Source organism: Mugil cephalus, chromosome 8 (assembly GCF_022458985.1).
Source record: "Mugil cephalus isolate CIBA_MC_2020 chromosome 8, CIBA_Mcephalus_1.1, whole genome shotgun sequence".
NCBI lineage: Eukaryota > Metazoa > Chordata > Actinopteri > Mugiliformes > Mugilidae > Mugil > Mugil cephalus.
In genome coordinates, this window is record NC_061777.1 from 7,488,209 (window position 1) to 7,515,710 (window position 27,502).

General features: G+C 44.2%; 2 protein-coding genes and 1 long non-coding RNA gene across 3 annotated transcripts; 2 read left to right on the top strand and 1 right to left on the bottom strand.

The window, feature by feature from the left end:
* Positions 1 to 364: 364 nt before the first annotated feature.
* On the top strand, positions 365 to 2,390 carry LOC125012544 (adenosine receptor A2b-like). Its single transcript, XM_047592540.1, has 2 exons — positions 365 to 1,276; positions 1,651 to 2,390. Exons 1-2 carry the CDS (start codon positions 414 to 416, stop codon positions 1,691 to 1,693), a joined length of 906 nt encoding a protein of 301 aa, XP_047448496.1. The 5' UTR covers positions 365 to 413; the 3' UTR covers positions 1,694 to 2,390.
* Positions 2,391 to 4,062: 1,672 nt separating this feature from the next.
* Positions 4,063 to 16,068, top strand: hic2 (hypermethylated in cancer 2). The gene is made up of 2 exons (XM_047591008.1): positions 4,063 to 4,172; positions 13,717 to 16,068. Exon 2 carries the CDS (start codon positions 13,777 to 13,779, stop codon positions 15,538 to 15,540), a length of 1,764 nt encoding a protein of 587 aa, XP_047446964.1. The 5' UTR covers positions 4,063 to 4,172; positions 13,717 to 13,776; the 3' UTR covers positions 15,541 to 16,068.
* Positions 16,069 to 18,697: 2,629 nt separating this feature from the next.
* Positions 18,698 to 24,839, bottom strand: LOC125012732. The gene is made up of 2 exons (XR_007113316.1): positions 23,192 to 24,839; positions 18,698 to 22,256 (listed from the first exon to the last, which is right to left on the bottom strand). It is a non-coding gene; the product is annotated as an uncharacterized LOC125012732 (long non-coding RNA).
* Between the last annotated feature and the right edge of the window lie 2,663 nt (positions 24,840 to 27,502).

The following is a 27,502-nucleotide window of genomic DNA, read 5'->3' on the forward strand; positions in this document are numbered from 1 at the left end:
TGCCCTGGAATTACACAAACTGTTTCAGAGGCTGGTATCATATAATAAATGTTTCTGATAGCTTCCAGCTGAAGTGCCGTCTTAATGTGGTTTATATTAAAATAATGTGTGAGAAGCATTAATAAATTTTATGCTATAATGATAATACATTTATTCAAATTACACAATAACATCTAGGCCCATATGCAGTCACTTTAATGAGTTGTTGATCTCTCAGTTTGCATCAGGGGCTTGTGGACTTGTCGTCCATGGGAATTAAAGTCACTGACGTCTCCCTGTAAGCTTGCCTATGCTCCCTACATAAATCAGCCCAGAAGTCAGCCCAGGCAGCTGTCCAGCTGCAGCTGCGTTACGGCCAGTCTTTGCAGTTCAATGAAGCCCTGAACGCCGCACACGGGTTTTTCTCCGCACCGATGAGTAACATCAGCCACACTCTGTCTTTTGTGCTGCCCCCCACTAACGTTGGCAATGTCTTGTTGATTGTTTTCGGCATTTTACTGGCTAGCGCAATCGTTTTCCTTAACGCGTCTGTGTGTCTCTCGATACTGCTGAGCAAGGCGCTGCGCAGTGAGAACCGCTTCATGTACATGCTGAGCACTTGCCTCAGCGACATCTGCACTGGCGTGTCTTATTATTATGTGGGTGTTCTCAATGTAAGGGACACCCTTGACTCCCCCACGAGAACCTTTTACATCGTACACACATTTCTAGGACTGTCGTTCTTGGCCATCCTGGCCGCACAGGCTGACAGGTACCATGCGATAGTGTCCCCCTTCAAATACTCCCAGCGCATGACCCGAAACAGGACACTGGCGATCATTGTAGCCTACTGGCTCTATGCTTTCTTCATAGTGGCTCTGCATAACCTGGTCACGCTTGGGGTGGCCAGACAAATTACGAGCATGGGTACGTTTGTCGGGAACATACTCACTCTGACTATAATGATAGGGCTGAATGTCAGACTGTTCACCATAGCCAGGATCCAGCTGGAGAGGGAGCCGCCCTCTGAGGAGAGAGACAACAAGCGCTCATCTGTGTACCTCATTCTGGTGGTGGCTGTGTTTTTCTTGGGAACGTGGATTCCCATATTCTGTCACATCATGGCTTGTAATTTCATTGGCTCGACCTGCTATACCTTCAGGAACGAAGGCACCGACCCGCTACGCATTTTGCCCCGTGTCAATGCTGTCCTTACCCCCATCCTGTACATCAGGGGCTGCACTGCGCTCAAAAAGGCGCTGCTCGCCAAAGTGTGGAGACCCTGCAGCGGGAGGAGGTGAGGGGAGGAGGATGTTTGAAGAGTCAACACGTTGTTTTATCAGAAGAAGCAGTTTGTAATAGTTGGTATTGAACACAGACAGAAAATGAATTTAATTTTGATTTTTCTTCCCTATATCCCAGAAAATGCATTATGTGTGCCAAGTATATCATTGTGTGATAATATTCTGAATCCCCTTACAAATCCACCTCATTTCAGGACTCGTTGAAACGAATGTATTGCGACATTACACGCATTGCACTGTACGCTTCGTGCGTTTATTTGTGCTGGCTCTTGTTTGAAAGTGATTTACTTCCTAGTATTTTTTGTTTTCACGGAAACACTAGCTGATCCAAATAACCTCGTTTTCATTCTGCCTCTTTCTTTTGCAGCGTGCATCCTGGACAACTCGACCTCAAACGCAACCATTTCTAAGTGGTCGAAGTCAGAGTTGCTAAACAAATCCCGTTCAAATACTGCTGAAGATTTTATAATTTTGAAAGAACGTCAATTTACAAACGTTGAGGAAGCGGTGAGACCTTTTTCTTTTTTTCTTCTTTTTTCCTTGAAGATGTTTCATCTTAGACTCACACACTAACGATTTAATGTATCTGTTTACATCACAGTGAATGAAGTGGAAAATTGTCAGTGGAAATCTGTGTACATGAACACAGATTATGTGGCGTGTTCTGCATCATTTTATACTTCAATAAATTAAACGTTTAAGTCGTCAACGACAGTAGAAACTCAGCTGTGCCAACTCTTCTTTCTTATTTCTAATGTTAATACTCGCCATTTTCACTTGCTGCTTTTCTCTCTCTCGCTTTTCAGCAGCAACAGTTTTCCTGTTACATTGATCATATCATGAAAATGAATGCATTCTAATGTAGCAGCCTTGCACTAAATCGTCCTTCATACATGCGCTAATAAAACTACATGGTCAGTTTGGAGGATGCAGGTTGCGGTGCTGTTAGACCGGATTGAATTAAATACTAAAGTGTCCCTGTTATTTGGCTTAACATTCTGACTACACTGGGGTCGTCAAAAGGCACGACACGGTACAATTCCTCGTTTATTTGAAGTAAATCCAGACTTTCATGAAGATGAGGTGTAGTGCAGGACTGTTTATTAGAATGCATTTATTTCCACTGCTGTACCTAATGAAATGGCAAGCAAGTGTGTAGTTTTGAGACTCTGTGCCCCTGCATGAGGCCTCTTGAGTAGGTAATAGATCAGAACTTATCTGAAGGCCTCATCATGTACACAGTACTTATGAAGCCAAGTTCCAGTGTATGACCTCATGCCGAAAAACACATGACGGGGGTTTTATCTTAATTATTCACAGCCCAGAGTTGCTGGATGGATCCAGGGAACGACACCGTACATAATGAACTGGAAGGTGTAGTGCAGGTTTGTATCTATATGGCCGTGTTCTTTGAATTCTTGTTCTGTTGCATACATGCAATACATCCGACCACAGCGATTATGCAACACGACGTGTCCAGCCTCCCCACAGAGGATGCAGTTTCCGCGGCAACCACACAGTGTCAGGAGAGTACTTTGGCACAGCGCCATTACGTCGATATCCGTGGAATGTGAGCCGTAAGCGTAAAACGCTGCACACTACGCTTCCACGGTGTCCAGATCAACCTGAGTGATTTGTAACCAGTGGGCAGTGGTTGCGCGTGTGCGATTATCAAAATGTCGTTAACAGAGGCTGAATAAACGGTGTGTTTGTGAAACCAATAGGTCTAGTTATGTATTTTTCTATTGGCCGAGGGATCTGGCTTTGCAAAGAGGAGGAGCCTGCGTAATGCGTACCGCCACACTTCCGCACATCTGGTGCCCAATTCCTAAACCTAGGCCCTCTCCCTCTCTCCCCATCTCCCTCTCTATCGTTGTACCTCTAAATCATCAGGCCAGGTCGAGAGTTTACCAGACGATCTGTGCATAGCTGACATTATAGTCCTGCACAAAAGGCCACCTGTAGTCGCCTAAGAGGTCTGTCTCTTAGGCGACTACACAATGTTCATATTAACACCGAGCAAACTACAACTAGAAAATAAAAATACATAAAAAAAGTAATTAAACTCATATGATTAATCTTGGGATACTGAGACTTGAAGCCTCGAACTGCAAACTCCAACTGATAAAAATGAAGAACAAGGCTGATGATGTTTTCTGTGTTGATTGCAGCTGGTACATTACATGCATCACATGCTGAAATGGAACAGTTCACAAGTGAACCCCTGAGCCTGCAGAGAAACATATAGTGCACTGCAAAAAATGCAGAAAACCGTATACACTACAAAAAATGGCAAAATACATAATATAAATCAGGCCAGTAATTTTTTATAGCCATACTGGATCAATTAAAATGATCTCATCAAACTAGTATTAAGGCAAAAATCAACTATGCACATTTTTACTTCAATTCGAGCTCTGCGGTCTCTAGTTTTAATGCATTTGAGTGAATCTGGAACAGAAAAATGTCGGCTTGTCTCTAAAAAAAATGTTCGAGTAATTGGAAAGCCCTAATAAGTCACAAAATAAACTGACAGATCAGACATATTCTGCGCGCAGACCTGCAGTCAGCCGTGGCTTTAGGCGTGCTGTTACATTTACAAGGCCTAAACCACTATTTGAACACAGCAAACACCTCCCTCGGTCTTTCTCGTTCTCCCTCTCTGCCATCTTGCAGGTAAAGTTGCCAGGGGTCCTGGTTTGTGAAAGTGGCCAACCCTCCCACTGTGGGATGTTTTCTCCGCTGCACTCTGGGCTGGTTCCTATTCAAATGTGGGTCAGGGGTGAGGAAGCCTAACGTCATAAGCTTGCAACATGGCGTCCCGAAGGCTGTGAGATGAGCAAGAGGATGGTAAAGAACGCTTGAGAACGATCCTACCGATGTAATAAGGTATTTAAAAGAAATTGTTTTTCGTTAAGGTGGACTCTAAATGGGTGACGAGGGTATTTTGATCGGTTTGTTCCCCTCCGGCTGCTGCAGGAATCGTAGGGCTTTTCGGCGATACGGTGGTGTTTTTTCCACGGCGTGCCAACAAAAAAGGGGCTCCGCTGGTGCCTATTCTGGATCTACCAGCTTGCTTGGCAAGCCGAGAAATCCCGCAACGTTTGCTCGGGCTTCTCAGGGGCCCTGCTCGAAACCGCAAAATAAACTATTTGCGAGCGCTGTGGCGTCTTTCTCGGCGTCGCTAGCTCACCAGAGATGCCCCAAAGGACGAGCGTGTACCAAATAATTACCAGGCTGGCAAAGCACATCACATCGACGGAAAGGATCCACGAACGACTCGTCGCTGCGCTTTAGAGAAACGCTCACTCCACTCCGCGTCGTTTTCTGTTTTCTAACCCGACATGTTGAGTGAATTGTTTGCAGAGATGTGCGGCGGTGATCTAAAGGTTTGATTTGAATCGATCGCTGTCAGTGTTACAGACTTTTTTTTTCCCCAAATCATTCAGTGGCACTTTGTGTTTCGTGAAGCGGGGCCGATTGAGTGGGTTTTACGCACGCTATTTTGCGCAATCACCTGATAATCGTGAGAGATTTCAGAGTTGTAATCTGCATTGTTTATATACAGGTTAAGCCACCGTGGGTCCAGTTGAGGCTCAATTAAAAAAACACTGCGCTGCGCTCTTTTCCAAATAAACCCAGGACAATATATAGACGCAGCTCTTATTTGAAACGTTTTCTACTAAACATGGATTCTATGAATATAATGCATAGTCTCCACAGCCTATAGGTGGACTAGTGCTGTACATCGACCATCTTTGTGATCGGCTACAGTGAGGGTGTAACGTTACACTGTGACACAAAACCGCTGTGTTTTATTGGAACTGTGCTGCCTGGCGTTAATTTCCGGGTGTAAGTGATTGCTCTGATTAAAAGCAAACAGCTCCGTTGAATGTTTGATTATTAAATTCAAGCCGACCACAAATGACTCGGACTGCTAATCACTCAGTGTGTGTGTGTGCGTGCGTGTGTATATGTGTATGTGTCCAGGTGTGAATGGAGCTCGGCTCCTCAGGTGATTAGTGTTGTTAAAGTACCAAGGGGCACGGCGATAATAAGGCACAGGAATGTTGGTAATGTGTGTGTTTCCTTTTGACATGCTGTTTTTTTTTTGCATGTCCAATTTTTAGTTGCGTTGAAACACCTCCACTTAAGTTCTGCTTTGCATGAATTTGTGCCAGTTAGGAAAAGTGACACATGAGAGATACTTGCATCCAAGCTATAAACGTGACAGTGTGATAATGGTCTCTCTCATAGTGTTCCTCTTAGTTTCAGTGTTAAAGATGTCGGTCTTGACTAACAAGTAAAAGCTGTTGTCCCAGCAAAATGCAGATGCCCTCCTTTGTTTGGGGACGGGGAGATCCATGTACAAAATGTGAAATGACACATCTGTTCTTCGGCTACATCATGTTGCTTGTTCATAGCTTAATCATACAACATTGACAGTTTTTTATTCTTAAGGCTAAATGCATCCAGGGCAAAATTTTTATTTATTGACTTTTTGGAAAAGTTCAGCGTTAGTGCCGCATAAAGATAAATTCATCTGTTTTCACAGCCTTATCCTGCTCAGAGTCACAGGGCGCTGTAGCCTATAATATGAAGATTACAAGATGTTGTTTAGGCCAGTCACACCCAGCCTGAAGTGCAGCTGGAGTGTTGCGCTGCTCTTGCCAGCTGAACCAAAATTTGGCTGAACTGTGCTTTTCAGCTGTCGAGTTGAAAAGCACAGGATTTTCAAGTCCGGGCGAGGTGCATCCTAATGCTTCACACTTGACAAACATAGCCAAATTTGGCAAAGCCTCTAAAGCAGGAACAGGGCTCCTGGCTGTTTGATGATGACAGTGCGGCATATGTAACAGCAGTTAGCTTTGAGGGCTGTGGTGTTTAGCTGGCAAATACTGACCAGAAATGGTAATGTGTTAACCACTCTCCTATTTTAATTTAATTACATTATTATCACAGTCTATCGTAGCTGTTGTCAGGTGAGCGTGGTCTATCAGCAATGGTCAAGCGAGTTAATTTAGACCATTAAAATGACCAAATCAAGTCAACTGATCAGTGTGACTAGTTTCATTGATTATTGTGGACTACAAAGTCTGGCCTGAAGGCTACTTTGGAGCATGTGTGCCTCATGATCCTCATGATCGGCCAGTTGGCTGGCCTCGCTTGTCCCTTCCCCTTCTTAACACACACACACAGTATCCTGTGTACGGTGTGATCATGGCTTACAGTGGCATGTGTGGGCAGCACAATGCAGTAAGAAGGCTACTTAGGCTATATGTTCTGCTGACATGTTGGACGAGGACTTATAGATTGCGCTGGGCTGCTGTAGCTGTACAGATCTGTGTGTGCCGTGCTGTTCTGTGCTGCCTGTTCGAGGGCAGTTTGGTTTGTTCAGCGGATAAAGCACCTCAGGGCAGGGTTGTTGTTGTTCTTCAAGAAGAAGAATGTGGAATGTAGTGCTGATAGCCAGGAGGTTATGTAGTGTTTAAAGGCTGGAGGAGGAGGAGGAGGAAGGAGAAGAAGAGGAGGAGGAGGAGGAGGAGGAGGAGGAAGGGGTGGCAGCTCTGTTAAACCTTGGCCGTACAGGGTCCCTATTCACCCAACATGCCGTCTTTAGCCAAAGAATTAGGCACTAGGTCATGTGGCTCTGCTACTTTTTATCTCATCAAGTTTGCTCTCCCAAGACAGAGGTCACTTCATCAGACCAATCATAGGCTGAGCTGTTTGCAGAGTGGTTGATTACTTCACTTTTGTCGAGGGGGCTCACTGGGATACAGTTTGCGTGGGCACCAAATGCTAAACCGCGTTGCCGGTGGCGTCTGTGAAAGTGTTCGTTCCGATTAATTTCTCCAGAGGGTACTCTGTTATAGGCCGCAAAACACAATGCAGCATGGGCGACAGTGAGCAGAAATGAACATGCATACGTAAAAAACCCACGGCAGGACAAAGAGGAGTAGATTTGGGTTGATTAAGAGTCAAACTAATCTCTCATGTAAACTTTTATCCTCCCTTTCTAGCAATAAAACCCCGAATAAGATAGTAATTTAACAATACATCAAGAACAAATTGCAATCCGTACACCTGATTTTAGGTCTTTGGACATTAAATTCTTGTGATATTATTTAAATATTAAATAGTTCATGCTTTAAGTCACCTGGACTAATCAGACCGTAGAAAAGATTTGGTTATGATGGTTATTTGATTCAAATTTGAGATAAGGAACATTACTGTCAAACCAGGAAGTATAAGAAAATCACGTTTGAAATTCCAAATGTAAATAGATAATCTTGTGCCTTCAAGTATTTACGCATCAACCAAACATTATAAAACAGAGAAACAAATTTGATTAAAGCTTGTAGCTCTGCATTTTCAGCTTCATAAACTCAAAATAAATAGGCTAATAATCTCATACTCAGATCTTATATTTTGCCTTCCTGTTTCTGTTTTCACGTGTTATTGTGCCGTTTTGATAACAACATCCAGTTCCACCGTGCTAATAAATAATATTGAATTAAATAGGAGTGGTGTACTTCTATTAAGTACAAGGGTGTGGCTTGTGGCCCAGTTTAGGCAACTGAATGCCACACCCCACAATACCATAATAAATGCAGAAGGACTGCTGGTAGCAACCGTGAAGGAATAATCTTTGCAGGATTACCTGTGGATGACGTATACACCACACAACCTTTTATTCGTTTTCTGATGACGTATACACCACAAAACCCTTTATTCTCCGTTATTGAGTTATGTTGTACGCGCTAGTTGTCACACTCCCGTCACATGAAGGAAATCTTTCTTCTTCTTCTGGTTTTGAGTCCCTGTTGACAGTCCTGTTCTGTCAGTGCTGAAATCTGAAAGTTGTCTAGGAAAAAAAAAAAAAAAAGTTCAATCAGATGTAAATCTGTGGGTTTGGATGTAGTGCATGTATGAGAAACAGAGAGGAGGAGAGGCAGAGCCTTTCCATCACATCCCTGGCACATCTGGGGTACATGGCAACCGCTGGGCCCCCTCCTGTGATAAAATGAACGGGTCTCTTTTCATTCCACTGCACCCCGGGTAGGACTTGTTTGTCTGCAACGTGGCTGAACTGCCTGACAGAAATTAGTCTTAATTGGAAGGGTTCTAACTGGACTGCGGCAGCGATACTGTAACTCTCCCTCAGCCAGGCAGCACTGTGCTCATGCACCTGTTCACCAGCCCTTTGGATCCAGCGGTTCAGTTGTTTTCTTCAACAATCCTGCCAATGCAACTTTGCATTAATATATATTCATTTTTTTTTCTTTTTTTAAGTAACAGATGTGCTGCAGTAACACATCTTTGCTGCAGCTTTTCTGTGAACACTATATTCAGAATTCGATCGGTGTCCAGAATTTCAGCAAATGCTCTGAGTCGGAGTCATTCAACCATTTGCTGTGGAGGCTGGAGCATAGGCGAGGTTTTTTCTTTAAATTTTAAAGCAAAGGCCACAGCAAGCGGGTTCACTTATTACTTCACCCTCAGTGGTCTCTAAAAAAACTTATCATCATGATTCATTGAAAAGCCCTGCTCTCTTTGCGCCACTGGATTTGATTTCGAAAATTCGGTTGGAGAAAACAAAAAAAAAAGATTTTAGACTAAACTGTAATTTTATTCATATTATCAGACTCTTTCTGTGTCTGACTCTGTGTACTTTGATTTTTTTACCTCTTTAATTGGATTCCTTCCATAACCACATATCTGAAACCTTTTCTTTGTGTAACGGTTTTTAAAATGAGGTTCTTGTTGTTTGTGACAAAGCTCAGGTAGGCAAAGTATCTCATATGCAACATCAGTGTAGCAGGATGAAAGAAAACGTCATTACTCCTGTAAGGGCAGTTGAGTGTAATCAATCAACCTCTGACAGAATCCGAAATAAGTGTTTTGTTTTCCTCAACTGTGCAATAGACTGGAAAAAATAAGCCGTTCGCTTCCATACTGCGCAGGTTTACTGCGTGTTCTCCACTTCCCTGCTGAATCTTGCAGCATTAACCTGTTGGTGTTGGTCTGAAATCTTGATTAATATATTTAGATGCATGTCCGTAGCACTCTCCTGTGCAGCAGATATTCTAGCTGAAAAGCCCAGCTGTTTTATTTAATCTCCTCCTTGTGTTGTGAGCTGCCCTCCAACCGATGGGCCGGTGACTGCAGTACCCACGAGCGAGTCCTGCATGGTCAGCCATGTTGAAATGGCTCAGAGGTGGCTGCTGGGTGTTTGTATTTCAAACTGGCTTTGTACCATCCCCCCAACCCCTCCCCCACGCTCTCTGCCCACCAGCATACTCTGTGTATGTGTGTGTGTGGGTGTGCGTGTGTGTTTAAGTGCACCGTTTCTCAGTGCACGCACAGCGAGGCCTTTTGCTCCTCTACATGATTGCCTCTCATTTTGTCTGCTGCAGTCTTTCCTACCTATCTGTCTCTGCTACCTATCCATCAAGCAGATTGTGATAGTCGGCGGTGACAGTTCTACAAAGTCATTACTGTCTATTGTTTGAGGAAATCGATTCGAAAGCAAGCCCCGCAATAAAGCCCGGCTTGAATATGTTTTTAAAATCCCGCTCAGCTCTGCCTTCTATTGGTTGTCGGCGGACGACCTTTCACAGGAGCAGGGTGTGTTTTGTTATTGCGCCACAAGACTTTGCCTCACCTCTGCCCTCTCCCTCGGGTCTCTACCCTCTGTTCGGGAGATTATTGCCGCGGCCCACTGCTCTCGAAGTCACCTACGCTGCGTGAACACTAACTCTGAAATGTTTACTAACTCGCTGTCTCATTCATAAACTCCTCGGGTAAAGGATGCAACACGGGGCTGCAGCAAATGAAGTCAAACCTGATCATCCAGGGACCTGGTATAACGGGTTTAATTTAGAGGAGACTGACATTTATCCATTGCTTGGGGCACTTTGACACTCACTAGATGACAGTCCCAAATCAACACCCGGATACGTTATCCTGATCATGTCAGTTGTGTGTAAACATCCCTGTCTGCTCATCTCCTCATAAGCAGGCTCCTGTAACACGTCAAGGTTGAGGCTAAGCAGCAGGGCAGCAGGGTGCTGTGCTTTTAAAATAAGGTTGCCCCTCTATCATTAAGCCGCAAGGTTTTTTTTTTTTTCTTTTTCTTTTTTGAAAAGGTTAACACTGCAGACAAGGTAAGCTGATCCTTTGCCTGTGCTTGAAGGGCACCATCTACCCTGGTCTGTTACTGCCCTAGCCAAGCTGAGTGTGGTTGGTATGTGGTGCCATATTTGGGCCAGAGCAAGTCTGGTCTCTTTCAAGCCCTCCTGACCAGCTATCGTGCCATGTGCAAACCTCGCTCGCTGAAATTAGATGACCAACCATACAGGAAATTCTGCTCGCCGAACGTGTCACAGAAACGGGGTCGTTGCTGTTCTTGTGGGGTCACTTTTGTTGCACTGTGACTGAGTTTAAAGCGCAACTGCAGCGGCGTAGGTGCAGCACTGGAAATGTTTCTACAAAGCGCGGCGAATACCAAGCTCCCGCAGACGGGAGTTGCCACGATGGTTGCTGGTCTATCTGTCCCCTGATGGTATTACGCCTGTTTTCCTGGGCAGCATCGTTGGAAGGGGAGCTGGGCCTACACATGTCCCACCCTAGCTGCATATAGATCAGCCGTAATCCATTAGCAGCTCCCTGGAATCTAGCCGGCACAGCACAGCGCAGCACTGGAGGGGCCAGGGGGAGAGAGGGTAGATGCATGGGTGTTGGGGGGGTGGGTGGGAGGAGAGGGTGAACGAGGGATGAGAGGAGGAGAAGGAGGAGGGGGAGGGCTCTTTTTTTTCTCTCTCTCTCTCTCTCTCTCTCTCCTCCTGAGCTGGCTTCTCTACTGTGAGCCCAGCCCCCTTTTATGTTGGTCTGCTGGAAAAGCCTCTTGAATCCCCCCGTAAAGCCTGCAGAGGTGTGTGTGTATGTTAAGAGAGAGACTTGAATGATATATGGCTTCCTGGCTGGCATCGTAGCAGAGGCCCTTCTTTCTCTAGCAGCCCTCTTCTCCATTACCGCCTGCAGGGTTGAGTGCATTAGACCCCTGAAGCATGTTCCGCGATTAACAGATCTGGGTTATGCATTCCAGAAGAGCTCATTATGATTCACATTGGGGACAGCGAAACTGTTCCTGGGATGTGTCTGCGTGCCCGGCGAGAGGCTGGTGAGGGTTGGAAGATGAAGAGAATCGAGAGGAGAGGTGTGCAGGAGGGGGGAAAGAAAAAAAAAATGGGGGATGGGAGGAAGACCACGAGTAGAGGTGTCAAAGCAGAGGGGGCAAGCCCAGGCCTGGGCCACAGAGTAATGATCATTTCAGCTGATTGTATCAGCAAGTCTCTCTCTGACAGGGCTTTGATACACCAACCAGTCATACCTGCTTGTTCTTGTTTGATGTTCAGTATCGCCTCGAACTGACTGTCTTTTCCCTTTTTTTTTCTTTAAGCACAGTGTGTTGTCATTGCCATCCTTAACGTCTCCCTCTTTAGTGGTTTATTTTCTCTATAGTCTGTGTAGTGTAGGTGTTGGACCTTCTAATGCATTCATGAAGTATGAGCCTAATTTGTCCAAGCTGATTTATCTTTATCCAGTGGTTGCTCGCTGTTGTTTTCATTCAAAGGTGTTTGAAATAAGACGGCTTGGTACTTTCTGTCAGTTTAGAAACGCTTTCCCTTCCTCCTCGCTGCGTTTTATTAACAAGGATTTTCAGTTTTCGGTTGGCACAGGGTTAAAATGGCACATTTTCACATGTATTTACGGCTTTAGTCAAGCATTTCTCTGCATTACAGCATAATCCCTTGTAATGCGGTATACCCTGCTGTGGTCGGGGGCATTAAAGAAGTGTGTCCATTTTCCCAGCATGCCCGCAGACGTAAGAACGTGTTGAGCATGAGCAACGGACCCCGCTGCCACTACCAAAGGAAACTACTTCTGCTCCAAATCTCTGCTTTCATTGTTTTATTTATTTCTTTAACAAATTTTTCTGTGTCGCACTAGTGTGCTGCTATAAGTAGTAGGTCATCGGCGTGTAGTTTAGCAGTGAATGAGATTCACCTGTCCTAATTCCATAAATGAGGGCCTCTCCGTGGGATCAAGTGGTGCTGTCCTTGTCTTTGAGCCACACCCTCCCCCTCCTGTTCTGCCCAGGTTCCTGTGTAGTTTTACCTGCTCAGGTGTCACCTAATCTCTCCCCGCGGCCTTTCTGTGCCACAGACCCCCACCCCAAGACAATGGGGCAGGGCTGACATTACCATGACCTAATGGAGACGGGAACAAGCCGAGACTCCAAAGAGGGCACCCCATCGAAACTAGAGTTGCTCCAGTGAGATAGGGAGGAGAAGCTGAGAGGAGGCACCTTAGAAAAGTAGTTACTTTACCCTTTCTTCTTCTCCGCCCCTGTGGCTTTTGTGCCAGAACATTGGCAGTGCGTACAGTTAGAACTTGAGCCATGTGGGGTTGCAATTTGTTTAAAAAGGAAGATGAGAGGGAGGGAGCGGTCTCCAGTTTCTAAAGTGCCGTGTGATTACTAAAGCGTAATTTATACTACTGCGCTAAATTGACGCCGAGGTTCCTGCATTAACCCAGACCCTGCACCCTGCAGAAATATAACTACGTGACGCAGAGGGCAAGAGCTGTGATTGGTCTGCCTGGGTGTTGCGTGTTTCCGTTTTAGTATTTCCAAATGCTTCTACTTCTCTGCGTTTTTTTTTTTTTTTTTTTTTTAATTGATCGGTAAAGAATCAATAATGAATCTGTAAGGTAAACTGAAGTTTGGGGAAATTTGTGTGACTAGCGTTCAGCGAAATTTAAGTTGAAATTTCAGCAAAAGTTTCAGCCATTGTTGAAAGTGAAGCAGGAAGTAGAAACAAAAATGCAAAAAAGACATAGCCCCGACTAGCGTTTGGGTGGAGTTGTCAAAGAGCAACGGACTGACGAGCGCACAGATATAAATGTCTCAAAAAGGCAGTGGTTAAGGTCCTTGCGTAGCCCTGCGTACTAGTCTAAATCATGCACAAGTGCGGTTTACCAATTTCCCTGTGAGACCTAAAAACTTGACATTCTTTCAAACGGGGGGTGGTCATAATTGTAATTGTTGTGTGTCCCCATGTAAACACTGTACATGTAAATGTGACCAGTTTTTCATAAAAATGTACTGCCTTTGATAAAATAACTCTCAAGAATTGTATTTTGCTGCTAAAGATTTGCATTCTTCGTTTAAAAAAACATTGCTAGGTCAGCATTTTTACTTTTTCCTGTATATTGTCGACTCTAGTGTCCATACACTTGAGACCACTAATCTTCTTTACTCTTAACTATTCCTTTATTGTGAGTACACACTGTAGTTTGTCTAATACTAGTTACATTTTTAATCACGTAATGCTGACGACCATTTTTTCCTTTTTTTTTTCCCTTTCAGCTTTAGGTGGTGCTCGTGTAGGAAGAGAGAGTGAGAGAGAAGGAAAGAAGGAAGGAGGAAATGGAACTGCCAAATCATGCCAAACAACTGCTGCTGCAACTTAACCAGCAGAGAGCCAAAGGCTTCCTGTGTGATGTTATCATCGTGGTGGAGAATGCGCTGTTCCGTGCCCACAAGAACATTCTTGCGGCAAGCAGCATCTACTTCAAATCTTTGGTCCTCCACGATAACCTCATTAACCTCGACACAGAGATGGTAAACCCCTCTGTATTCAGACAAGTTCTGGACTTCATCTACACTGGGAAGCTCATGTCCTCATCTGACCAGAGCAGTGAGCAGAACTTCAGTGCCCTCTTAACCGCAGCCAGCTACCTCCAGCTCCATGACCTCGCTGCTCTGTGCAGAAAGAAGCTCAAGCGCAGTAGTGGGAAACCCCTGCCAGGTAAACCCTCCACTCCAGGTCCCCAAAGCCGCTTACGCCTCAACAACCAGCGCCTCTCCTCCTCTACCCCCGCTGGTTCCAACAACCACTATCCTCCAACCCCTTCCGATGCCGACCAACCACAGCCAGATGAAGGCCTTCGGGACAAGCTCTCAGACGACGAGACATTTGTCGGCAGCTCTGCGAAGAATGGGAACGGGGGCAATGGCAGTAGTAATGGTAACCTAAGTAGTGGAGCAAGTGCTGGGGAGCCAGACCTTGGGTTAGACCTGTCCAAGAAGAGTCCTCCCTCTGCGGGCATTGATGCCCTCAGCCCGCACAGCAACTCCCAAGAATCCCCTCAATCTGCCTCAGTATCCACAACCAACAGTGCCTCACTGGATGACTCCTCTACAACACTACCGGGAACAGACACCTGTGTCTCAGAGACCACGGAGCATAATTCCTCTTCCAAAATCTCAGAGGAAACCCTGAACCAGCCTGACGGCCCACCACCCCAGAAAAAATCCCGGCAGGGTGCTCGCAAAAATGAGTGGCCCAAGAAAGACGCGTTAGGGTTGAAGTCTGAAGATCACGACAGGCCCCTGGTTAATGGCGTGATTGTGGGTCCGAAAGACGGCCGTTCTTCTGGGATTGGAGGAGGCAGTGGTAGCAGCTTTGCATCCGACCAGTCCTTCCCATGTAAAGATGAGGAAGAAGGAGGAGAGAACGGTCAGGATCACAGCGACGAAAGTGGTCAAAGTGATGGGGAGAGTGCAGGGGGCGGAGGAGGAGGAGGAACGGGAGGGGGACAACACAGCGCCAACTACGTGTACCGGCAGGAAGGATTCGAGCCAGCGTTTGGAGACAACCTCTACGTGTGCATTCCCTGTGGTAAGGGCTTCCCCAGCTCTGAACAGCTCAACGCTCACGTGGAGACACACACCGAGGACGAGCTCTATATCAAAGAGGAGGGAGGAACCTTTGTGAAAGAGGAAGACGAGGAGGAGGCGGAGGACCTCTCTGCACCCGTAGGTCCTTCCACCTTTGGCTCTGAAACTCGTCCGTTCAAGTGTACAGTCTGCAGTAAGAGCTACAAAGACCCGGCAACGCTGAGACAGCACGAAAAGAGCCACTGGCTGACCAGGCCCTTCCCCTGCAACATCTGTGGCAAAATGTTCACCCAGAGGGGCACCATGACACGCCACATGCGCAGCCACCTAGGCCTCAAGCCATTTGCATGCGAAGAGTGCGGCATGCGCTTCACACGCCAGTACCGTCTGACAGAGCACATGCGTGTCCACTCTGGAGAGAAGCCCTATGAATGCCAGCTATGTGGAGGGAAGTTTACCCAGCAGCGCAACCTCATCAGTCACCTGAGAATGCACACCTCACCCTCTTAGAAATGCATCAAGCCAAAGAACTCTGGGAATAGTAAAAACATTTCTCTACTTTTTTTTCCCCCCCACCTCAAAAGCAAAGAAATGCACACATTCACACAAGAAAAAAAACAAAAAGAAACAAGCAAACACACAGCTCTGCATATTATTTCCAGTTTATGATGCCCTGGCGCAGTGAATAATGTAGCTGTTAGCCACAGTGCGCTCTTGGTGATGGTGGGATCTTGTCGATGCAAGGATCAAGTCATCATTTATGTCAAATGGCGTCTGTTCACCTCTCAGGAGTTCTAGAGGGACAATTTACTCCTGTCTCTCGCCAAAGTCACGAAGCCATGACCGAGTGGCACGACTTCTGGTCTGATAAATGTGAATGTGGGCAGCGATGTAATGTCAAGCCCCCTCACCTCATACCCCTCAGCAGCCTTCCTCTCTACTACCTTTTGAGGATTGAGTTTTTCAGATTGTTCCTCAAACAGATTAACTCAAGAGTCCCCTCTCTACTCCAGTGCTATTTTGACCAAAAAAAACAAACAAACAAAAACATACAAACAATACTGGCAATAATTCAGCAGAAATATTATTTTTACCTTGACAGCTTTATGTCCTTCGTCGTTGGTGATGGTATCTGTATGTAAGAGGAGGGGTAACTGTGTTTGGGACCATCTCCATGCTTTAACTGAAAGTCCTGAAAGAAGGTTCGTGTTGGGAGGACATTGTACAACAGACGACAAACGCTCAAAGTTCTCTCTACGGGCTGTTTGTGTAGAGAAGATTTTTATTGTTCTCAGTTTTGCCTGCTAGTGCTCCGGGGAATGTATCCTGGTCGGAAAGATGAACCCCTCGAGGTACTTGTTTAACTTTAAAGAACTTGTAATGTTTCAGTGAATGTTTAAACTGGAAGGTCTTGGGTTTTTTTCTTGTGTAGGGGAGGGGATTTGGGTTCGGGGGAGGGAAGGGGGGGAGATTTGGGTTCGGGGGGAGGGTAGACGGGTGGACGGGTGGGGTCGGTTCGACTTGGGATAAGGAGAGAGGGTGTTTTTAGACTGAGCTCCGTGTTCAGTGGGTACGTTTATTTTTTTGTCTGTATAGCTTTCCTCCCCTCAGAAAAAAAAAAAAAGAAAAGTCTATTTATATAGGCTTGTGACCTCGCTACCTCTGATTACTCTTACAAACTCTATGTTGATTAGTTCCTATGTAATTAATTGTAAAAAGTGTGTAGATTATGATAACTTTTCACCTAATGCTTTAACCTGCCCATCTCTCAACACAGGTTTTTAATGCTCATAGATTTTACACAACTATTATTGTTTTTAGCTGTTGTTTGTACTTGTCAAAAAATAGCTTTTGGGAGCCCAGCTCATTGTGGCCCCCTCTTCAAGGAGTACTGTAGCTTCCTGCCTGGAGCAAGTAGTGGTTAGTTGGTTAGTTTAGATGTAGAGTGTTCCAAAGATCTTATGAATGTGGAGGAGAACAGAGCTAACTAACAAACATTGCTAGACAAGTTCATAACCAAAGTTTTAAAAAGATGTACTTATGATATATAGCATACTAAATTATTTCACTGTTGATTCTCTTTTTTTCTTTTTTTTTTTCCTGTATAAAACAAATGATGAATTATATTCTAAGTCCTGACAAAGAGATCCACTCTTTCGATGGAGCTTTGGCCAATGACTCTTGAGCGTCACGAAGGTTTCTCGTGGTTTGCAAGGAAAGCTTGTGCTGATTGGTGGGCCGGTATAATGTAAACTTTACCACCTGACGAAACTGGTGAAGTTTTTTTTTTTGTTTTGTTTTTTTTGATGTTGTTGTTGTTTCTTTTCATTTGTATCCAGAGTCCTTATCACTTTATATTCCCTGACTTTAAAAACAGGACTTGATGACATTTTACGTGTTCTGTTCAGACCAAAAAAAAAAAGAAAAAGAAAAAAAAGATAGGAATTATAATCAGATTTTTAATGTGAAGTTCAAGTTGCTTGTTAGTTGTTTTTTTTTTTTATTATTATTATTTTATTTTAAATTTTGTTTTTGAGCCAGACTTGTGAAAGCTTGTAATAAGAAGGGAGTAGCAGAGATGCACTGGACAGCTGGACAACTCTTTGGTCTCCTGCAGCATCCTTATGTTTCTGATTGTATCCTATTCTATCACACAAAATTATTTTAAATTATTATAAACTATTTTAAACTTTACTCGTCATAAGCGACCATCATTTGGGAATGGGCCCCTCTGTTGTCTGTAGGTTTCACTGAAACCTGTCCAGTGTATCTACTCGAAACAGTTTCACTGCAGAGCATGAACCTTCAATACAAGTTTTTGGTATAGGCATTCCTCTTTAAGTTGTTTTAACTGTCTCTTTAATATTTTTTTTTTTTGTAATTCCTCGTTCATCCTCATGTTATGGTCTGTGAAATGTTTGTTCTCCTAGGGATGCAGCTACAGTTACACAAACTTCACTACCGTTATAAGGTACCTGCGTCCTGGAACTCCCCAGAGTTGTTACTTTGTTATGTTGGATGTTGGTGTCTTGCTGTTAAGCAGTTGCTGTTTTAGTGATTGCATGGTACATCTGACTTTTTTTTTTTTTTTTTTTTTTTTTTTTTTTTTTTTTTTAAATCTCACACTCCCCACCCACAAATATCTTATTTATCGCCTGATACATTGTGGCTTGTGACCTCTTCCAGTTAAAGAGGGAGTCCCAGTGCATTGCCTTCAAACGATATTGTACTTGTCAGCACTTACTGCAGCACAGCGTAAAGTCTGTAATGCAAAAGGTGTTTTTGTACAGCAAGATCTCTAGCCATCTCTGCAAAAGGTTTTGCAGCTTCATTTGAATGCTTGCTTATTTGACATAACGAAGAAAGAAAAACTACAAACTCCAAACTGTGACCATACTACTACTACTACTATTACTACTACTACTAGTACTACTACTACTACTATTCAGATACTTCAGGGATTGTTCTGCATCTGTGAATGCAGACTCTCAGCTACATTTGTAAGATATAGCATTGTATCAATTTCTCTGTATTTTAATCATGGGAAAAGCAAAACACTAGTTTCATATTTAAGACGAACAGGGGGGTACTTTTTCAACTAACACAAAAAGCCTTGACAAAGGCGAGGCAGCTCGAAACAAGTCTACATTTTTAGTTCGTAACACAGTATGTTCAGAAATAGTTGCAAAGTTGTACAAAGAACTAAGAAGAAAAGAATAATAAAAAAATAAAATTAAAAAAAAAAAATAAAAAGAAGAAGCTCATACCCAAATCCACAAACTATTTTTTAAACCAAAGCACATTTGAATGATTATGGAACCATGTGTGGCTCTAAAAAGAAACATATGTATTTATCACATTGTTTACATGAACTTTTACAGTTTTACAGACCTCAGTCGGGGCTCGGTCAGTCAGAGAGGTGGTTTTGTGTGTGTTTGTTGTTGTTTTTTTGTTTTTTGTTAAAGATGCTTTTCCACAGAGGTTGCTGCCAAAACGAAAGCATAGCATTAAACATGGGGTGAACTACTGCATTCATTTAAGGGAGGGTGTGTGGCTCAGGGGCACCCCCCACCCCCCCACCCCCCTACCCCCCAAAAAACCTCTTTCCCTTTCCCTGCCAGCTGGCTTTGGGGGTGACCCTGCGCCCCATTCCCCCCTGCCCTCTGGCCTGTCTTCTGACGGGACGACAGCAAGAGGGGAGGGGGACGGGTGGTGCGTCCTTGACATATTAATCAAAAGGCATTGTTAGTCAGGGTCTTTAGCTCAATGTTGTGTCTCTGTGTTTACCCAAACGCACTTGAGGACTACCTCTGCTGCTTGGGTCTCTTCATATGTAGGAGTGGGTGGGTGATGCTTGAATGGTTTGGGTTGTTTTTTTTTTTTAAGTTGTCAAACGTGGTGCATCTCTTATGCTGGCGGTCCTTGAAACCTATCTGGAGAATGTAGCTTTAATTTGTTCACTGCATGTAAACAGGCTGATCTGGTAGTCTTAACTGTGAATGTTATTGTCGTTTTTCTGCTTTTACGATTTTTTTTTTTTTTTTTTTTTTTTTTTTTTTTTAGCTGCTTGTGTTCTGTGGGTAAAAGCGGAACAAACCTCTGGTTGGCCGAGCCTCAAACAAAGTTGGTGCAAACACTTATTGACAGTGTTCTTTTCTCTTATTTTTTTTTTTCTTTTTTTTTTTTATTAAATGTCTATTGTCAGTGATGAATGTATTTATTTCCGGGCCTGCCCTCACCTCTTCAAAGAATTTTCTCAGTGTGTGAGACCGAGGTGGCGGCAGGAACCCCTTTTTTATTTTAGTTTTATTTTTGTTTTGAGGATTTCAAGCTGAGAATCAAAAATGAGACACAAAACATAGCCATTAACCACAATCTGTGAAGTTTTTTTCCGTGGGAAAACTGATTTTTTATTTTTTCCACCTCAATGAAAATGGTCTATGGCATTTATTATCTTCTCAGTTACACCTGGCAGTCTGTATGGTTTTTAATTTCATGTCATTCACAATGGGTGTATTTTTATTTTTTATTTTTATTTTTAGCCCATATGTACTTGAGTTCTCACTGAATGACTGCACACCGGGGGGAGGTGAACTTTAACCCCTCCGTGTGTGTGTGTTTGTGTGTCTGTGGACACAGGCAGGACGCGGTCGCTGCCTGTGCAGAGCGGAGGCTACTGTATCGTTTCCAGCTTGCTCTCCCTGGGTGTTGCCACGCTGCTGACATGAAAGAAAAAAAGAAAGAAAAAAAACATTCACACAGCAGAAACACGCACATAATCCACAGTAGTAGTGCTCACCTCTCCACCATTAGTACATTTTCTTGCCTTCTGCCGTTCTGTTTTACACAGTTGCATTATAAGTGTCCGTTAGTTCCACGTTGGAGGATTTTTTTAATTTTTTTTTTTTTTTTTTTTTTTAGAAACGTCGGATGAGATAGCTTTACTAAGTGCACTTTGTATGTTTTTTCAAAAGCTCCGGGACGACCCGGACGCTCTCATATCAGTTCCGCTTTTAACCAACGGTTTTACTCTTTCTCTTCTTACCTCATCATTGTTGTTGTTAAAATATCATATCATTATGCAGTGTTAACGAAGCTTTAATACATTACATATACAAAGCGGGAAGCTCAGTCGAGAAACTGTCCTCGAGTTTCCACATTTCTCGGTGTTATTGTTACATTTTGTGCGGTTGTTAATTCCACCGCGCTCGGCAGGCGTTCACGTGTAGTAGAGGGGGCTGGTCTGTCCAGTTATGACCGAGATGGTCCTTCTTACCCCGGCAGACTAAACCAAAGCCAGTTTTAAAATGGCCTCCAGTGCCATTAAACCCTGTCTAAGCTTTATTGTCCCTCGCTTTATCTCAGATACACCCGACCCCTGCTTTAGCCCTTTGACCCTCTGTAATCTCCGTTACTGCGCATGGGGGGACTGTATCCTCCTCTCTGCTGCATTTTTCTTTTTTTTTTCTGTATTTACTGTGACATTGTGCAGTAGTGACTTACAAAAACAGAAAACACCAAATTACCTCAAATCTTTCAGTGTTTACAGACATGTGCTATCATGCCATTACATTTATACGTTTTTTTTTTTTTTGCCGTCCATCTGTAACCAAATTATCCTTACTTTTTTTTTTAAATAGAGTTTATAGCAGCATGTTTTAATAACTTTTAATTTACATATGTTTATGAATTTATAAAGGCACGGTGTCACCTTGATGTGCACTACATTCATTGAAAGACATGATTAGCTGCTAAAAAAAAATAATAAAAAACAAAAAAACAATGGTACTTGAAGAGTTGATTAGTGGAGCTGCCCATGAAGTGGGTGTATCAAGCTTCCTCTCTGGTTTTCTTCAGGAACAACCTCTCAATAATGTATCAGGATCCATGGACTGAGAGGCTCTGGAATGGATATGTAGGGTCTTTGCTGATGAATAATTAAAGGACAAGGAGCCCTTCCCCTTGGCAAACACACTTCACATGCAAAGGTGCACACACACACACCCAGGTGCACTTTTGGCCGACATGCATGCGCGTCGACCTCCACTAACGCACATGCCAGCGTCTAGACTTCAAACACCACCTAACATGCGCACACCAGTATTTAAGGTGAGATCCTCTGACCCCCTTTTTGTGGCTTTTGGCAGCACCCAGGCTGGGCTCTCTTTATCTCCACTCCTCAGAGAGCTCGTATTCAGGTCAGAGCCGCCACCGCGCATAGCGGCGGGGCTCGCAAACTCAAAGTGTCATAAAAGTGTAATACAGCTGACCTCAGCACTCACAACCTTGCAGTCTTAATGTACAGCAGTGAGGAAAAAAAATAAACTGTTATTTTATGATCTTTTCATTAAAAGCTTGATTGAAAACCACGACTGTGTTTGACTCTTCTTAGCTCTCTCTCCCTCATTCTGTTGTTGTTGCTGCTGTAAGTGAACCTGTTCATAGATAGGATCTGCTGGGTGATGTTTCCCAACTGGGGAGGTCATACTTTCTTGTCTCATTTCAAGTACTGCCACCTTGTGCGGTTTGCCTCGGGGTTGACGTGAACGCATTATGGACATGCCAAAGTGACACACCGTGTCATTTGTTCCCGTTTGAATACAAACGGTTTACAGTCTTCATATATAGGATGGCAGATCTAAGGCACGCATAGGCACCAACGGCTTCAGGAACAGGGAGTGGAAGAAATGATCTGTTACAGAAAGTTCCAGTACAGCATTACGTATCTGGGGGGAAAAAGAAAAAGAAATTTGCTTTTTTTTTGTCTACAGAGTGGTTCATAACAGAGACTCCTACAAATATTGAGGTTGCTAGACCTTCATGCGGTTTCACAGTTCCTGTATGTGACTTCTTTTTGTCATGATTCTTGTGTTGTTTCCTCTTGCCAAAATTGCACAATTTTGCCATCGGTGGCAAAATTGCCAGCATCTCACACGGTAGCTTTAAGGTCTATTCGCACCTCCAAGCGTTAGTTATTATCTTCTGAGAACTTGAAAACGCTCCTGTGCGCCTTGTCACGACTGACACAATGTTAGCTTTCACATTTGCATAACTCTTGGCTGGCTGAATTTGTTACTTTTCACTGCCCCAGTTGCCACAAAAAAAAAGTATTTGCTAACAGGAAATGACTCAAAAATCCTGCTGAGAAAGGCAACCCACGGTGAGACTGTAGGTTCTGCTCCGACACCGAAAGACCTCGCCACAAATTACAAAACAGATACTTACAAGAGGCAACCAGTGCTACTCTGCTGTCTGTAAGCATCACAGTATAATGATGTGCAGCTCAAAAAAAAAGCTCTAATAACAATAATATAATGAGAATTACAGGTTATACAGACTCGTCTTTCTTGCTCTGTCTACCAGGAATGTTTGTGCCCATCGCCCTGCACTCACGCCATTCTTTCAGTCACCTGTCTGTAATTGTTTCTCCAATCATCTCCAACTCTAGCATTTAGGACGAACCCAGCTGTGATAAACACTCTTTAAGCGGCTTTTTTCATCCTGTTTACAGCCCCCCCTCCCTCCCTTCCTCCCTTTCCCCACCCCAGTGGCTCTTTTCTTGTGTTCTCATGTCGATTCTCTGGCAGGAATGCCCGTGGCTGTGGGCGGCCGACATGCCAATCACTTACATTGAGCACACACTTACATAGATCGCACATACTCGTTCGTTGACACACCCTCCTCGGGTATGTAGATAAGCTCCTCCAACCATCTTGTCTGCCTCACGATGGTGTTTTTCCTCAGCCTGCTCTCTACATGTGTGTTTCTTCTTCTGCTGCTGCTGCTGCTCTCTTGTTCCTAATATCTCCGCCTCTCACTCATTTCCTCTCCAACTTGCTACAGTGTTTCATATCGGCCATCATGCCGGCTCAGGTCAGGGTGTTGGGGAGTTGGCACATTTGTTTCTCGTCTGTGGCATTAGTAATGCGCTGTGCCCCTCGAGGTGTCACATGCTAAATGACCCTGAATGGGGGTCGCTGAGAAACAATGGCCCTGGTGTCGATAGCCCTACCCTTCCCTCCCCCCACCCGAGCCCCTCTCTCCGCTAACATCAGCGCCAAGCAAACACAATAGCGAGAGCAGAGGTGGGGGCTGGGTTGGTGGGCGGGTGGGTGGGTACGGCGTGGACGTTACCCACAGCAAAGACCCAGAGGGGGTGTCTGCCAGCTAGCGGCCATTCACTTCACGCAGAGTGAAGTCTCATGACTCCTCGTAAACACTCGCAGAGCTCAGTAGAATTAAACGCGCTTTCAGAGATTCCTAAATATGCCCCCACTTCTTCCCGGCTTTTCTTATCCCGGTGGGTCTCCGAGCATGAGTGGAATTTACCAGGGTCTGCCCAGGTGGGTCCAGGCTTGCCTACGCTCGTCTGGGATGGCCCTGCATAATCTGAGGAATGTGGACGAGAGATGCCTGGTCTGCCCAAGTTGGTTGAGGGAGATGGACAGCGTCTGTTATAAGCGGCGAACACACACATATACATCTCACGCCCACCTTTATCTCCAGGGCCAGATGACCTCCTTGGCTCCATGCTGATATTTGACAGATGGGCTATAGTCTTGCAGTGGTCTCTGGCTTTGTTTCAAACTCTGTGTGAGGAGTGGTTTGGAGTTGTCTTTTTTTCTTTTTTTCTCCTTTTTTTAAGCTGAATGTCGTATGAGGACGCTAACATGTTTTTCCTGTAAATATGGGACCATATCCAGTTTCAAAACCAGTTTGCTTTTAAAGGATCCTCCAGTCAGTCCTCCAGCAAACTGGCTGTTTCTTTTAGTTTCAGAATTAGTGCAAAAGGACAATGTGACATCACATGAGGTAATTAAGCTTCTCATCTTGCCTCAAAAATAACCAGAAACCATTAATTCAAGTCATTCAGTATGTTAACATGCACATGCAAAAAATAAAAAAATAAAAAAAATTTAATCAGACTTTAACTGGACAACTTAAGTGCATTTAAACACGTTACTCCGACTATAATCAGGATTTCTCCTTTGGAATCCAATTGGATTTTTCTCCGCCATGTATACGCCTTAATCAGACTTTAGCTGGACGACACGTGTGAACACAACATCCAAGAAAGCCTGTAGCAGAAGAAGAAGGTCAAAAAAAGATGCTGGTAGAAGAACCACCTGAGGGACGGCGCCATTTTATCTGCACCGTGAGTAACACGCACATTATGTGCAAGAATAAAAAAAAAACTGTACTATTATCCATCTTGTTGATGTTTGAAATTCCGGTGTATCACATGAATGACTCCAGTTCTTCATTATATGACGTAATAGGTCAACCGGACAGGGGGCCGTATTAACCTGCTGACAAGACACATGTCACCACCTAGTGTGGAGGAGGAGGAGGACGTGTTCCCATCAGTTATTCGATTCAGATTGAATTTCGGGCATAGCTCGATTAAGCCAGGACTGATTTATAAGTGCATCCTTAAAATTTCACATTGTCCGTTTCTTCTTGTTCTTTATTGAAGCTTTGGGATTTCATTGACTGAAATATTCATGATCTGTGGGTTTGAAAAATACTGGGAAAACAACATGATGTTACAAAAATTAAGGAGCTCTGTCTGTGTGGTAAAAGTTCTGTCCTGTGCCAAGTTGAAAGAGATTTAAAGCAGAAGCAAATTTATTATTTGTCAGGCAGATTATGAATTTAGAAACTGAATGAAGACGTCCTCCATTGGTCCAAAGTTGCTGCAATGAGTGAATTAATTTACCAGCTACCCACGAACTAGTCTCATAAAACTCATTCTCAAGAGAGAGTGGATCACCCACAAGTAGAATGTATGTATTCTGATCATGTGTGCATATATCTTCAATGTTTTGATGCACATCAATTATTAACAGTGTGTTGAATTAATGCCTCGGAGGCCCAGGTTTTCTCTACAGCTGTTTTAAGATGCTCCTGGTGGAGAAGGGAGGAGAGCCGGGGAAAATGTTGATTCACTTCTTTCCCCTTTGCTACAAAGCCTTGTCCTCTTCATCCCCTGGTTCCAGCGCTTCTTCTCTTTTTCATAGTTGCATCTTTTCATCTCCCTGCCTCCGCCTGTGGGGCCGTTCCCCCTATCCATGCAGTTAACTCTGCCCTCCTCCCTTCCCCTTCTTCCTCGGGGGAGAGGGCAGTGGATCCGGTCCTCCTGGGAAGGCACATGTCTTGGCACAAAAGTGCAATGCTGCAGGCGATGTATACATCTCCATTTGTGTGGAATTTCATTGATTTTTTTCTTCTTCTTTTTTTTTGAGTGTGCACATGGACGTATATATGACAACACCTCGCTCTGGCCTTTTCTCATTATTTCATCACACACGCAGAGATGTTTTCCTGACAGTACTGGTCTCATGGTGGCGTGGTACAAGGATCACTCCTTCATCAATAACCCATCAGTATTGATGGGGACTCAGCGCACTCTGAGCATCAATACCTGATCTTAAATTCAGCGGGTCTGTTTATGGAGCACGGGGAGGATATTCAAGGTCTGTGTTGCAGCTAAGTCAAGAGCACGAAGCTTTAACACGGGGGTAGATCCAGCGAATTGTATGAGATATGAGAAGCAGCCTGCCGGGTTATTACACCTCTGAAATTGGATGGATTTCTGGAGGAGAGTTAGATGAACCTTTAACACCCGTGAAAATCCTGAGCCAGGTGCAACCTCGGTCTCCCTTTTAATGCAAAACAAAATACAGTACCTATGTATCTGCCTGCTTCTGTTCCCTCCTTTCACTCCGCCACTCAAGAAATTAATCTTTTCTCTCTTTTTTTTCTCCTCCTTTATTTTACGAGGCCTCAGCCTGAATTGAACCTGGACTGCTGAGTCACCAAGTGCTTGATGGTGAAAGGCAGAGAAAGAGAGCAGAGACCGAGGGAGAGATGAAGGAGAAAGAGCTCGGCAGGTGGTGGGCACCGCCGCAGCTTCAGCCCGCGGAGTCTTTTCAGCTGGCACACAACTGCTAGGCTGCCACAGAGGCCCTGCTTTCCATCAGAATATTCCCCCTCTCTTCCCCCTCTTTAAACGATAAACGAGGAGAACAGGCTTGGGCCAGAATAATAGGATCCTTTCTTTCTGCCTCTGCCATGTGTGAGGACGGGGACAATGAGAGGGACCGGGAGGGGAAATGATTCAAAGTGAGATTTTCACCTGCTCCCTTCAACCCCAGCTCTGCTCCTTTCAGAGCATGCTAATGCTGGTTCATTTACAGAGTACTACTGTAAGCCGTAACACACAGGCGCACACAAAAAAATGCATAGAACCTCTTTTTTCCCCCCGTCTTTGTGATGGACAGTTTAGATTATTGTGCTTCAAGACGTCCATTGCAGTAATCATACTCATTATCATCATTATCCCATTTTCTGAACTAAATAAGAATTAGAGCCCGGCTGACCTGCTTCACGGCACAGGCTCTGTTTAGAGGGGGTTTTGTTCAGTTTGTGGATCTTCTTCTATTTTGTCAGACGATATTCTGCTTTTCTCCAAGAGAAAACCAGCAAGACGTTAAACTTTTTGTGTCATCTGTAAGTTTTGAGTTTCTTTGAGCACGGCCTGCAGAACATGGAAGCTCCTCTTAACACCTTTATTAAACCAAATGTGTGATCTGTTGTTTTTCCCTGAATCCGTCTTAATTAATGCCTTCGATGTCTTTGCACTATTTTGACACCTTTGATGACTTCCCACCCATCTCAGCTTAAACATGTACATTCTTAATAGTTAACACGTTGGACCACCTGTTGCCTTCATAACTGCCTTAATTCTTTGTTGCATACTTTCAACAAGGTGCTGGAAACATTCAACAGGCCATTAGAGTAAAGTGAACTCATTGTCATGTTCCAGAAACCAGTTTGAGATGATATGAGCTTTGTGACATGGTGCATTATCCTGCTGGAAGTAGCCGTCAGAAGATGGTCCACTGTGGTCACAAAGGGACGGACACGGTCAGCAACAATACTCAGGTAGGCTGTGGCATTTAAACCATGC